Here is a 13,002-nt window from a genome sequence, read left to right as displayed (position 1 = left end):
TTCTCTTTAAACACTTCTAATGATAGGAGAGCAGTGTATGAATATTGCTTAAAGTGGACCTCTATCCTAATTTACAAGATCCTGCAAACTTGCTGAAAACAAAAGTTATGTTTACCTGCAGTGTCTTGTCACACGAAAACGTCCCGAAGACCCCGCCTCCCCTCTCTCCCCAGAGAAAAACACCAAGACCTCTACTGCAGCAGATGTCTTGGCGGTTTTCTCCGTGGAGAGAGGGGAGGTGGGGCCAAGCAAGAATTCGAGCAATGCGGGGTCTTCGGGACAGCTTCGTGTGACAAGACACTGCAGGTAAACATAGCAAGGTTGCAGGATCTTAATTAGGATGGAGGTCCACTTTAAAGGTGTCCATTTCCAGTACAATTTTCAGTGAATAATCTTGTTTTCAACCTGATTATTCAGATTGTTCTGTATGAAAACAAATCAGCTCGTTGGCTCAGTTGATCATAAGTTTTAACAATATGGATTGTTTCCTTAGAGATCTGGTTGATTGGAATGACAGATTACAACTTTTCAACATGGGGAATAGTTTGGATTCATGAGCTCTGTGCATCAATTTAATACAATCTTTTCTTTTGATCAGAATGACCTGATGGAAAGTATGATTCTTCACAAAAAGGTGCACTGTTAATAGACACCATGAGGTACAAGGAACATATCTAAAATAAAATAGATCTAAACAGCATGTTCTATGGCCTCAAATTGCCGGTTTGTGACCTCATCAGAGAAAGCTTCAGCGTGGGAGGGTCTCCAGTACGATCCAATGTTCAGAACCTTCTTTCCCCTCCCCATTCACAAGTTAATTAGCAAAACAAATTCACAGAATCATGACAGATAAGGGGTAAATACATGCATTTGTGGATTGTAATTTTTGGATATACAGTACTATGTAATGATATTAGTCTAATGGATTTCAGTCTGACCATATAAAAATAAACACTGTTTTTCTGTGATGGAAGCTATATACTTCAACTGTAGATATTATTGCTGAAGAGAAAGTATTGTATAGAATGATTTGATTTTCCGTACTGCGCTGGGCCTCAGTGGTACTTACCGATGCCCTTTGTGCATCCTGTGGACAAGAGAGGAGTGTGCAAAGTTTCAATAAAGTATTGCTTACCGGCTTAAGCTCAGTGATATCCCAGTCCAAATACTCCGCCACTCTCATCATCTGTGTTATAATACGATCCACCTCCTAACAGAAAGAGCATTATGTTAGTAAATTATTTATTTAAAAGATTAACTACAATAAATGATAACACCAGTTTCAGCGTTTCTATGGTAACCACAATGGTGACTTAGTAAATATGGTAAACAGCTTTACTTGGATGATCTAGTACGGTACATGCTGAGTCAAGCCACTGTGGGATTGAATTACTAAGCTTCTCCTGAACTGGAAAATACTAGAGAACAAATGTGATCCAGCAAACCTAGACCAGAGTTTGTTGCAAGGATAGAGGCCGTAACAAGAAATGACAGGGCCCCCCAGCAAATTGTTAAATGGGCCCCTTTAAAGTCCAAACCAGGCCACTAGAATTAGTTAGCCTTTGAATAAACTGCAGTATGCAGATTACATCATTTTGTTACAATTTAAGTGCCCTATTATCGCAATGGAAAATGTAGTGTCCCTTAGTGAATATACCTCAGTCTTAATTCAGGGAGTTTTACTATTCTATAATCGTTATAAGAGATTGAAAACTGTTCAATTCTTGTTTTTGATATCTTTTTCTTTAAAGGACCACTATCACAAAAAAAGTAAGCAGTTAAAATCTGACAGAACCGACAGGTTTTGGGCCAGTCCATCTCCTCATGGGGGATTCTCAGGGTATTCTTTGTTTTCAACAGCATTTCCTGAAGTGAGTAGGGAGGCTGGCTGGTATCTTACTACTTTGGCAGTGAAACTGCTGTTCAGGAAATGCTGTTGAAAACAAAGAAAACCCTGAGAATTCCCCATGAGGAGATGGACTGGCCCAAAACCTGTCGGTACTGTCAGATTTTAACTGCCTACTTTTTCACGATAGTAGTCCTTTAAGTGCAACTACACAAGATACATAACATTTATATTACACTTTTCTCCTGGTAGACTCAAAGTTCTTCAGGGCTGCAGCCAGTTAGGGCGACCTCCACGGATGACCAGGAGCATTAGGGAGCCTTGCCCAAAGCCCCCTTACTGTTTTACATACTGGCTTGAGCTGGGATTCAAATCCTGGTCAAACGCTCAATCCCTACATCAAAGGCAACAGCCTTACCAGTGCATCAACTAGCTGACCTCATAATTCATATCTGCTACAGCTGCTAGCTTTATATAGCCTGATAAGTACACAGCAATGCAAATGTCACTTGTGTACCTCTTTTGCCTGCAACCTTCAAGCCCCTTGCTCTCGCCTGCATGTCCAATCAATATTTGAATGCCATTTCATACATGCATTGAGCATAATTAGTGTAAATAGAATTTTATTACATTCTGTGTTAATTTAAAATCTAACATCTTATCAAATAAAAATATCATGTAGTGTATGCCTAAGTGAAGCAACGCAAATGTGTAAAAATGGGGTAGGGAAATTTGGGCGCAGGGTGAAGCTGAATGATTGCCCCAGGGATGACATGCCAGAAATCTTTTTGACACAGTTTTATGACCAAACATTAAGGATAATCAGGAAGTACACCACTGTTATTTCTCTAACCTTTCAGTATTCCTTATTATGTTTTGATAATACCCAGGTGAAGGTTGAAACCTTTGGGACCTGATATTTCAGGTTTGCTGGCTCGTTTATGTTCTCTGGTTTGCTTATGTTCTCCATTGTTTTCCAGCTCAAAAGAACCTTAGTTAATCCTAATTATAGTATTCACTATGTCAGTGCAATACTAAAAAAATGTTAGCTAAAGGTAATTTTGAACCACAGGTGAACTCTGGAAACGTTGCCCTCATTTAGCACCTACAAAATTAATTGTTAGCTTATGCTATTTAATTACATTATTTTAATATTTTATGATCATGTTTTTATCACTTATTATTTTAATGTTTATTGACTGACAAATTATTTGTATTACTGTTCTTATTTTATTATGTTTTATTATGTATAATAATTTATTAATGTATTTTTTCTGTCATTTCTTATTTGCTTTAAATTATTTCAAAGATAGTGGTCCAGTCCCATCAAGCATAGAGGCCCATATGCAATTAACTCTTTCTCCTGAGTTACCTCCTAGGGGCTAATCTTCATATTATCTTTCAAATAACTTTTAAGCATTTTACAATTGAAAAACTACCCAAACGTTGGTAAAAAGGGTACTATCAAATATATTTAGAGTATTTTCTTGCTTGCTATTGGTTTAAAAAGCATTTTATGGCAAGATGTGAAAATACCACCTAGGAGAAAACTCAGGAGGAAACTCAGGAGGAAAGCATATGGGCCAGAGTCTTAAAGGAAACCTGAGGTGGGAGTAATGTCGAGGCTGCCATATTTATTCCCTTTTAAAACAATACCAGTTGCCTGGCAGTCCTCCTGATCCTGTGTCTCTAATACAATTAGCCATGGACCCTGAACAAGCATGCAGATCAGATGTCCCCGACTCAAGTCTGACTAGATTAACTGCCTGCTTGTTTCAGGGTTTTGACTCAGACATTACTGATGCCAAAAGATATCACATATCACCGTCACTTAAACTAGCAGTCAATGATTTAGAATTCCCGTACGCAGAAGAGTTTAACTGGCTCCAGGAGGTACCAACTATTTGTACAAATACAAACCAAAAACCCAGGTATTTAAAATAATGTATTATTAAGTAATGTAAAAATTGTCACTATAGGACAATGACAATCATAAAGTAAAATGTATAAAATAGCCAAAGGACCAGTTGAAGACACCTTTCCTGCCTACTACATGTACCAGAAATCCAATAAACTGCCTAAGTAAAAAAAGGAGTATTCATTAATCACTGTTATTGTCACAGGATATGAAGACATCAATAAAGAGAACCCAATCCAATCTTCAGCCTATGCTGTGAATAACAAACACAAACCTTGAAGGTCATAAGTAACAGCATCCTGGCTGCAAAGACTTGGAGGACATTATGATCATTCAATCCAGTGATCTTTAAATCCAGGATATTTTCCCATTAGTTGTGAGCACCGTAGGCATATCTTAAGGTGATCATTCTAAATACTTTCAAAAGAAAGTGATTGTACATTTCTACACATCCAGACTTATTACATTTAAAATTGTCCACCATAAAAATAAAGGGGAGGGACTTTATACAAAAATGTTCACTTTTTTGCCGTTACTTTTGAAAATCCAAAAATAACACTCTTATAATGAAAACATGTACTTTATAATCATCATATTACAGAAAATGTGCTCGGTACATCCAACACTGGCACCGTACATCCTTGGATTATTAGTTCAAATTATGATGACCCTAAAAGGTAAAGCATAAAGATGCCTCGTACTGACCAAATAATGGTGAACAAATACTGATCCCATTATCTGAATATAACACTCTAACTCAATAGCTGTGGATATTTGAAGTGTGCTTCACGGCAAATCTGCATACTCAGAGGGTCACAGCAGTAGAGAGCACAAGTCAACACAGTTGTGAAAAAAAGTTTTGGTAGGCAATTCTGGATTAAGTATTCAGTCCATAGAGGATGTCTTGTGTAGAACGTCTTACAGATGTCCACATGTGAAGAAGGGAAGCGAGGCAGCCCCCCTGGAGGTGTGCACGGGTAATTAGTATGTTCATATCAAACTGAACTCCAACACTCTACAGCTGACCTTTCATCATAATTACATTCAACTAATGTCCCAAGCTAGTCAGTTGAATTTGGGGTTCTAGCATTATAATGACAAAATATATGTCTTTCTTTATATGTTAATTTTTATTATAAGCATAATAAAAGTTTTTTTTTTTATGTAGCCATAATTTATTGGAATAAACTTTGCCTTAAGGACATAAATATGGCGTACGAGAGGAATCGGCGCAGGAGACTTGGGCACAGGATACAGTCGGTATATGGCTGATCCCTCGACTGCACAAGTCCCGGCCATGTTAAATACTATTCCCCCTCCAGGCCGCCATGGATGGTTGGGAATGATATAATTCAGGTACTAGCAATTGCTGGAAGCCGAAGCATTGTGTTTTAAAAGTAACTTCAGCTCTGACGGCGCTGAAGCTACTACCTATGCGCTGCTATAGCTGTAATTCCTATTACGGCCTATGGTGGCGCCGGCTGTGCCCAAGTCTCCTGCACTGGATTAACCGTGTTCGATAAGGATGACCATAAAAGCAAGAGTTTCCTTGCAGGTTGGAACATTGGGCCTGATGAATATAGTAGCCAGTAGTATTGCTGTGCACAGGCAATATCACTGGTACTAAAGCTAGCATGAACATTGGTAATGCGAGCATTGCTATGGTAACGCATGTTACCATAGTAACACTCATGGTAGTGGTAATATTGCTGTGCATTGCAAGCACATGGCAATACTACGGGGGTACATCAGGACGATAGTGAATTATTTCCAATACACAGGCATACAACAAACTGAGTGATGATGCTTCTGGGCATATGTAACATATGTTAATTTTTAGCTAGCACATTTTTGGTATTACTACTAGTCATTACTGATCTCCTCATTGACCAATTTACATTGAGGCTGGAAGCTCTAATGTGATCGGTTTTCAGAGCTTGGTTTTGTTTTGATGTGCTTATTAACATTGTTTGCAGTTACAGTGCTGTGTAAATAAAGGCTTTTCATGTGAAACGCATGGCAGCATCACCTATGCGCATGCCTATGTGCATGTTATGTTTTCAGAAATTTCTGGGAAATATCAGGCCATAACAATGGATGGTGATTGCTGGCAAATCTGGAAAATTCTGTTACATTCTCACCTTTTTTTTTTTGTTTCAAAGTTTTTATTGAAATTTTACATTTTAACAAGGGGAAGAAAAGACAATGGTACATCACATAAGCTGCAATAAACAGAACATGGTGACATTGTGTGATGGCAAACGATAGCACAATGAAAACCGATAAAACAGGGAATGCTTAAGCTGGCGTAGTGTGTATCCCAGAGGGCAATGCCCAGCTATCTGGGGTATGTCATACATTACAGAAATAAGGAGACCCGGTGTGAGACCGGGACACATTGAGACCTCTTGGGGCTCGTCGTCCAGCGATAGACAAGCCACCTAGGAAAAAAGAGGTCGCAGATGGTGGCACTGCAGATAAGACATTCTCACCTTTTTTTCTGCAGTTAGCAAACTGACAGTTTTGGTGAACCCATCTCAGTGGCAAGAACTGGGGCTTTAAAAAAAGTCAGGTGTTATGTCCCACATGCAGCCCAACATGTTCTTTTCCCTGTAAAGCTTACAGCATTCAACATCGCAAGTCTCACAAAACTATGATCAGATTGATTGGGAAATTACAGAAGCAGTAAAGCCATAAAGCTGAATACCACGCTGGACAAGAGTCATTAGAATCTTCAATCTTAAATATAATTAATATTTTGGGACCAGATGTGTACAAAGTAAGACAGTGTTAGATCCTGTTAGCCTATGGCTTGGCTTCTGCCAGAAACTGATAGATCATGTTTTTTTTTACTTTTTTAGACACAAAGTATGTTCATCCTAACCTATCGTGCACCTTGATTTTGATGGTTAACATTATTATTGTTCCTGTTTCCACAAAACGGTGAGTTGTGCTTTTTTATTTTTTTATTTTCAATACATTAGTAAGAGAGTAACAAAACAGAATGGGCTGTTTTTAAAAATAATAAGCAAAAAAAAAAAAAAACACAACCAGATGACGAACTTCCCTCTGTTGTTGATTAATCAACAAAAAGTCTGTTGAGCTGGAACCCCTAGCCTAGACCTATACTGTTCAAGTTCTAAGTTTCAAGGTTAAAAAAAGATCTCTACTACTGTAGAGAAAAAAATCTAATGCTGGGAATACACGATTATTTTTTTTTGCAGATTTAAGGCTTGATTCACTAAAGCATGCTAAGTGTTAGCACGCGAGTGAAAAGCCCCTTAGCACGTGCAAACTGCCTCTTCACGCGCTAATATGTGCATAAAAGAGTTTTGCGTGCAACGCTTCGCGTGCAAACTAGCGTGTTAAGCAATGACTTCACGTGCTAAGGAGACTTAGCACGCGAAGAAGTCACGGCTTATCACCGTACACGGGCACCGCCTAATACTGTACGCGCACTAAAGTAGCACGCGAACAGCGACAGCTTTGCCTATGCAAACTACTTAGCACCCTAGTTTGCACGTGCAAAGCCTTAACACGTGCTAACTGAGTTAGCACTGGTTAGTGAATCAAGCCCTTAATTTCCGATTGATTTTCCATTCGTTATTTCTGATCAATTTCCATTCACTTCTATGAGAAAATCGATCAGAAAAATGATCGAAATCAGATCAGACCTGTTGGAAATTATCTATCGAGCCATCTATCTGCCGAAAAAACTCATTGTGTATTCCCAGCATTAAAGGGATACTTAAGTCATAAATAAAAAATGATTTGTACTCACCTGGGGCATCCCTCAGCCCCCTGAAGCTGTATGGTGCCCTCGCAGCCTGGCTCCGATCCTCCTGTCCCCGCCGGCAGCTACTTCCGGGTTCGGCGACAGCCGCTGAGAGGCTGGGAACGCGAGTGATTCTCCGCGTTCCCTGCCGCTATATCACACTCGATGCTGCTCTAGCGTAAATATGTTATACGGTATAGCAGCATAGAGGGTGATATAGCGGCTGGAAACGCGGAGAATCACTCGCGTTCCCAGCCTGTCGGCGGCTGTCGCCGAACCCGGAAGTAGCCGCCGGCGGGGACAGGAGGATCGGAGCGAGGCTGCGAGGGCACCATACAGCTTCAGGGGGCTGAGGGATGCCCCAGGTGAGTAAAAATCATTTTTTATTTTTGACTTAAGTATCCCTTTAAGCTACAGTTAACTAAATCAGCGCTAGAAGATAGCTTTGTGTGTCATCTCTTTAATCCACTGTAATAATCCACTTACATAGATACCTGAAATAAGTATAAAGGGTCCCATACACTTAGCCGATTTTTGGCCAATCGATCGATCAAAATCGATCGATCGCTTGGTCGATTGCAAATCGGTTGACCAATCGACCGATTGATTGAAATCGATCGAAATCGGCCGCCAATCGGTCGATTGGTCAACCGATTTGCAATCGACCAAGCGATCGATCGATTTCGATCAATCTGGCAGGCTGGAAAATCTAGGTCGATCTGTTGAGATTGCTTATCATTTTGCATTGGCCCTAATAGAAATCTGATGGTAAAAAAATGCCATCAGATCGAATTTCAATAGATTTCAAACTGAAATCTATTGGAAATCTGTTCCTAGTAAAAAATGTTCCTAAACACATCAGATAGATAAGAAATCTATCTGATGATCTATCTGCTGCTAATCTAACGAGTGTATGGCCACCTTAAGGAATGTATCGCCACTCAATCTAAACTTATATACCACTTGTTAATGCAAGATATGGGCCACAGTTGTATTGCCTATTATGATGGGAATACACAATGAGATTTTTTGATAGATGGCTCGATAATTTCCGATCTGAATTGTGATTGTTTTTCTGATCGATTTCTCATAGAAGTGAATGGAAATCGATCAGAGAAACGATTGGAAAATCGATAGGAAAAACGTTTGGACACTAAATCTGCTGAAAAATTTCATTGTGTATTCCCAGCATTATACTACCTGTACACTTCAACTTTGTCTTGACTGAAACTATGTGTACCTTATTTGTATAGCTTTTGTAAGCTTCAATAAAAGTATTTAAAAAGAAAAAACCCAGGCGACTAGGGTGACACCTGCAGGATAGCGCACCATGGAGCTATTTTTACCACCCCGTTTTATGGAACTCTTAAACACAACCGCTAGTTACATTAGGAAAATGATAAGTTGTAATAATAACAATTAAATATGCACTGTTGACTAGCATAACAAAGGAGGCCTGATTTACATAATAATGATATGGTAAATGCTATTAATGTGCTAATTAAACAGGTCTATATTGATTGTTGTAAGTCTGGATTTTCAGCACAATCTTCTGACCTGAAAACACCTAGGCTATACATAAACACACACACCCTGATGACAATTACAGGAAAGCAATGTTATGTGGGTTCAGTAAGTGTATCTGGCCTGGTAATAATATGTGTATCCTACATAGGCTTATTTTGAGAAACCTCATTATTTCTGTATGTCGATCAATTTGTTATTTGTGCCTGCAAAACTAATGAATGTAGGCTATGGTCTTCAAATTCACAAGATTGGAGGAGGCAAAAGTGCCTTGCCTGAGGGAACCAAGACGAGCAGCAACAGCCCTGATAACAGCAACTTTAATTTACCATTATGATAGCAAAAAAGTAATTATAACTTTTAGATACATTTGACTTTAGCTACCATTATGTCAGTCGTTATTTCGGATAAGGCAAAACAAAATTTGAGCTAATTCATGCTAATTTTGCTCCTATGAACACATAAAATGACAGTATACAAATTAGGCAAGAGGAAATATATTGGAAGGAAATGAACTTACAGAGCTGTCCAGCAGTCCATTACTGTCTTTGTCATACAGTTTAAAAGTAACTGTGAAAGAACAGAAAAGACATGCCATTAATGTTAGCTTATGAATTTACTAGATACAAATTATATTTGCCAGAACATAGTTTACAATAGAAGTCAATTAAAATGGCAACATTCAACTCTGAATAACTTATCAAACCACTGGGCATATGCATGAGTACTGTACTGTATCATTAGGGTGACATTACCAACAAGCAACCAAGCTAAAGGGAATCTGAAGTGAAAATAAACATATGATATAATGATTTGTATGTATAGTACAGATAAAAAAATAGCAGCAGAGATATGAGTCTAATATTGTTTTCAGTACAGGAAGAGTGAAGAAATTCCAGTTATTTATGCAAAAGAGCCACTGATCTCTCCAACTTTCAAAGAGGCAGAGAGCTCTGTCTTCTGAAGCTTATTATCTCAACTGTCTGTCACTGTATTTTGTTTTTTTCTGCAGAGGAAAGTTCAAAAGTTCAGTAGCCTGCTCTGTGAAATAATTTAGAATGCTTAGTGTAATGTATAAACTGCAAATATTAGAGAATCCTGCAATGTTTTTAAAAAAAACAACTATATAACTGAAAATAAAAATATGAGAATATTTTCTTTGCTACTAATGTTCAATTAATTATCCGTACTACACAACCAATTCATTATATCATTTTTTTCACTTCAGTGTCACTTTATTACTGTAAAAGCAAGATAACAAACTTGTTCATACTAATTTATGTTTAAACTGTATGCAACTGTGAGCTGGTACACACAATGCAATATTCACTCCTTATCGACATACAATCTGATGCATTCTGCGGAACTGATATAGTTGTGGCTGGTATTGTGTGTTGGATGCAACTGGTGATGAGAGCAGGATGTGGCTGCTGCTGGTCATGTGCCTGCAGGGTATGGCTGTTGGGTCCAGCAATCTTTCCTGTTTGGCCCTCCCTCCTCTCCTTGCCTTGCTTTTGCCCTGTTCTGTAAGCTCTCTTCCCCTGTGTGAACCAGAGAATGAATAACAAAAGATTGGACACCAGAGCCATCGCAACCAATGTGCTCCAGATTTTCAATAATGACATATTAGCAGCCATTTTGGCACAAATAAGATCCTTGAATTTGAAGATACTGGTGGCCCCATAGGGCTCTAGACTGCAAACTGCCTTCCCAGTCTGTGCATGTGCCAAGACTCCAAGGAGCAGCACTTGGGGTCTGCTGGAACTTTTTTGCTCACCCTCCAAGTCATAGAGCTACCCACCTCCAATGCCTCCAATGATTACAATTCAATCCCAATACTGGTTTGATAGACTTACTAAAATTAGACATTTCTTGCCCATGAAAGTAACTGTAACAGCCACCATAAATGTTTTATCAACTAAATTGCTAGACATCATGACCTCCCTGATAACTGTGTCTTACAAAGTTGTGCAATTTATACCAAAGTTTTGGAGTAAGCTCTGCAAATGCCTCAACATCCACATGTCACGCTTATATGGTTATCACCCACCATCCAGTGGTCAAACAGAAAGAACTAATTAGATTTTAGAACAATATTTACAATGTATAATGTACACTTCACAGGAACATTAGGTCTAACTCCTACCTACGGTGAAATGTGCATATAATAACTCCATTCTATCAGCAACCAAGAAGTCATTTGTCAGATACGTTTTTTCATCCTTCACCCATGCCAAATTTAATTCTAGAATCCTGTGTTTAAGCTTTACAAGAAAGATTAGCCACTTTGTCTTTAAACACCAGAAAATTAATTGATCTGTTGTCTCAGGAAAGAGCTTAGAGATATACTGACAGGAATAGAACAGAAACTCCTAACCTCAAATCAGGCTCTGGCTACTACTCTGACTACTACTCTGGCTACTAATACTGGCGACTCATCTCAAGCAACATTGCCTGGCTAAGAAATTAAACCCTAGTTTTTATTAGTACATATCTGATTAAGAGGGTAATTAATCCAGTAGGCATTAAGCTTGAATTACCTGGCATTCTGAAAGTACCCCGTGTATATTTGAATACAAGTCGACCTCTCCAGTTAAAGTTAGCCAGACATAGGTGCCCCAGTATGTTGCCGTAGGTGCCCCAGTATAAGTTAGCCAGACATAGGTGCCCCAGTATAGTTGCCATAGGTGTCCCAGCATCAATATTCCCAGTACAGGTTAGCCAGCCATGGGTTCTCCAGTATAGGTTAGCCAGCCATAGGTGCCCCAGTATAGGTTAGCCTGCCATAGGTGCCCCAGTATAGGTTAGCTGGCCATTGGTACCCTAGTATAGGTGCCATAGGTGCTCCAGTATAGGTTAGACAGCCATAGGTGCCCCAGTATAGGTCAGCCAGCCATAGATGCACCAGTACAGGTGCCATAGGTGCCCCAGTATAGGTATCCCCAGTATAAGTTTCCCAGTGTAGGTTAAGCACCCATAGGTGCCCCAGTATAGGTTAGCCTGCCATAGGTGCCCCAGCATAGATTAGCCAGCCATAGGTGCTCCAGTATAGGTGCCATAGGTGTCCTAGTATAGATATCACTAGTTTAGGTTGCATGTCATATGTTCCCCAGTATAGGTAGCCAGCCACAGGTGCTCCAGGATAAGTAGCCAGATGTAGATGTCCCCAGTATAGCTAGCCAGCTATAGGTGCTCCAGTATAGGTAGCCAGGTGTAGATGTCCCCTATATAGGTAGCCAGACATAGGTGTGCCCCCTCCCCCCGCAGGCAGTTTGCTCCCCTCCCCCCCCCCCCGCAGGCTGGAAGTTTAGATAGAAGGAGAGGGGAGCAGCGGCAAAGCAGGACTCAGTCGTGAGGAGGGTGGCCCGACTCCTCCCTCCCTGTCCTTGGGTCCCCCTCCATGCTCCCTTCTTATAGGTGAAATTATGGCGGCGGAGTGACTCACCTCACTATTTCCTGTTAGCGGCGATGTACACAGAGGAGCTCGGCGGCACTTGATCATTGGCTGGTGCCGCCCGGAAGGTGAGTCACCCTGCTGCCGTGATTTCAGCTGTGGAAAGGGGAGCACGGAGGGGGACCCGAGGATAGGGAGGGAGAAGTCTGGCCTCTCGACCCGTGGCTGAGTCCCGCTGTGCCGCTACTCCCCTGTCCTATCTAATCTTCAAACCTGCGAGGGAGGGAGTCCCACTGCCTGTGGGGGAGCGAACTGCCTGTGGGGGAGCGAACTGCCTGTGGGGGAGGGGGGGTCTCACTTATATTTGACTCGAGTATTAGCCGAGACCCCCACTTTGGGATCACTTTTTTGGTCCAAAAAACCCGGCTTATACGCGAGTATATACGGTAACTGAAAATTAAAATACAAGACTCTTCTTTGCTACTAATGTTCTATGAATTATCCGTACTACATATACAATTCATTATATTCTAAGTTTTTTTTTT

At 40.2% G+C, this 13,002-nt stretch overlaps 1 protein-coding gene across 5 annotated transcripts in view; it reads right to left on the bottom strand.

Annotated features, from left to right (window-relative positions):
* Nucleotides 1-13,002, bottom strand: part of DGKA (diacylglycerol kinase alpha) — a 245,608-nt gene that overhangs the window by 39,084 nt on the left and 193,522 nt on the right. For all 5 annotated transcript variants that reach the window (XM_068267592.1, XM_068267591.1, XM_068267594.1 and 2 more), the window contains 2 exons: nt 9,584-9,633; nt 1,136-1,210 (listed from right to left, as the gene is read on the bottom strand). In XM_068267592.1, coding sequence (XP_068123693.1) covers nt 1,136-1,210; nt 9,584-9,633 — 125 coding nt within the window. The remainder of the gene's footprint in view (nt 1-1,135; nt 1,211-9,583; nt 9,634-13,002) is intronic.

The sequence above is a fragment of the Hyperolius riggenbachi genome, chromosome 2 (assembly GCF_040937935.1).
Source record: "Hyperolius riggenbachi isolate aHypRig1 chromosome 2, aHypRig1.pri, whole genome shotgun sequence".
In the NCBI taxonomy this organism is placed as follows: Eukaryota; Metazoa; Chordata; class Amphibia; order Anura; family Hyperoliidae; genus Hyperolius; species Hyperolius riggenbachi.
Note: the sequence above shows the minus strand (reverse complement) of the source record. Positions and strands in the feature narration are given on the sequence as shown.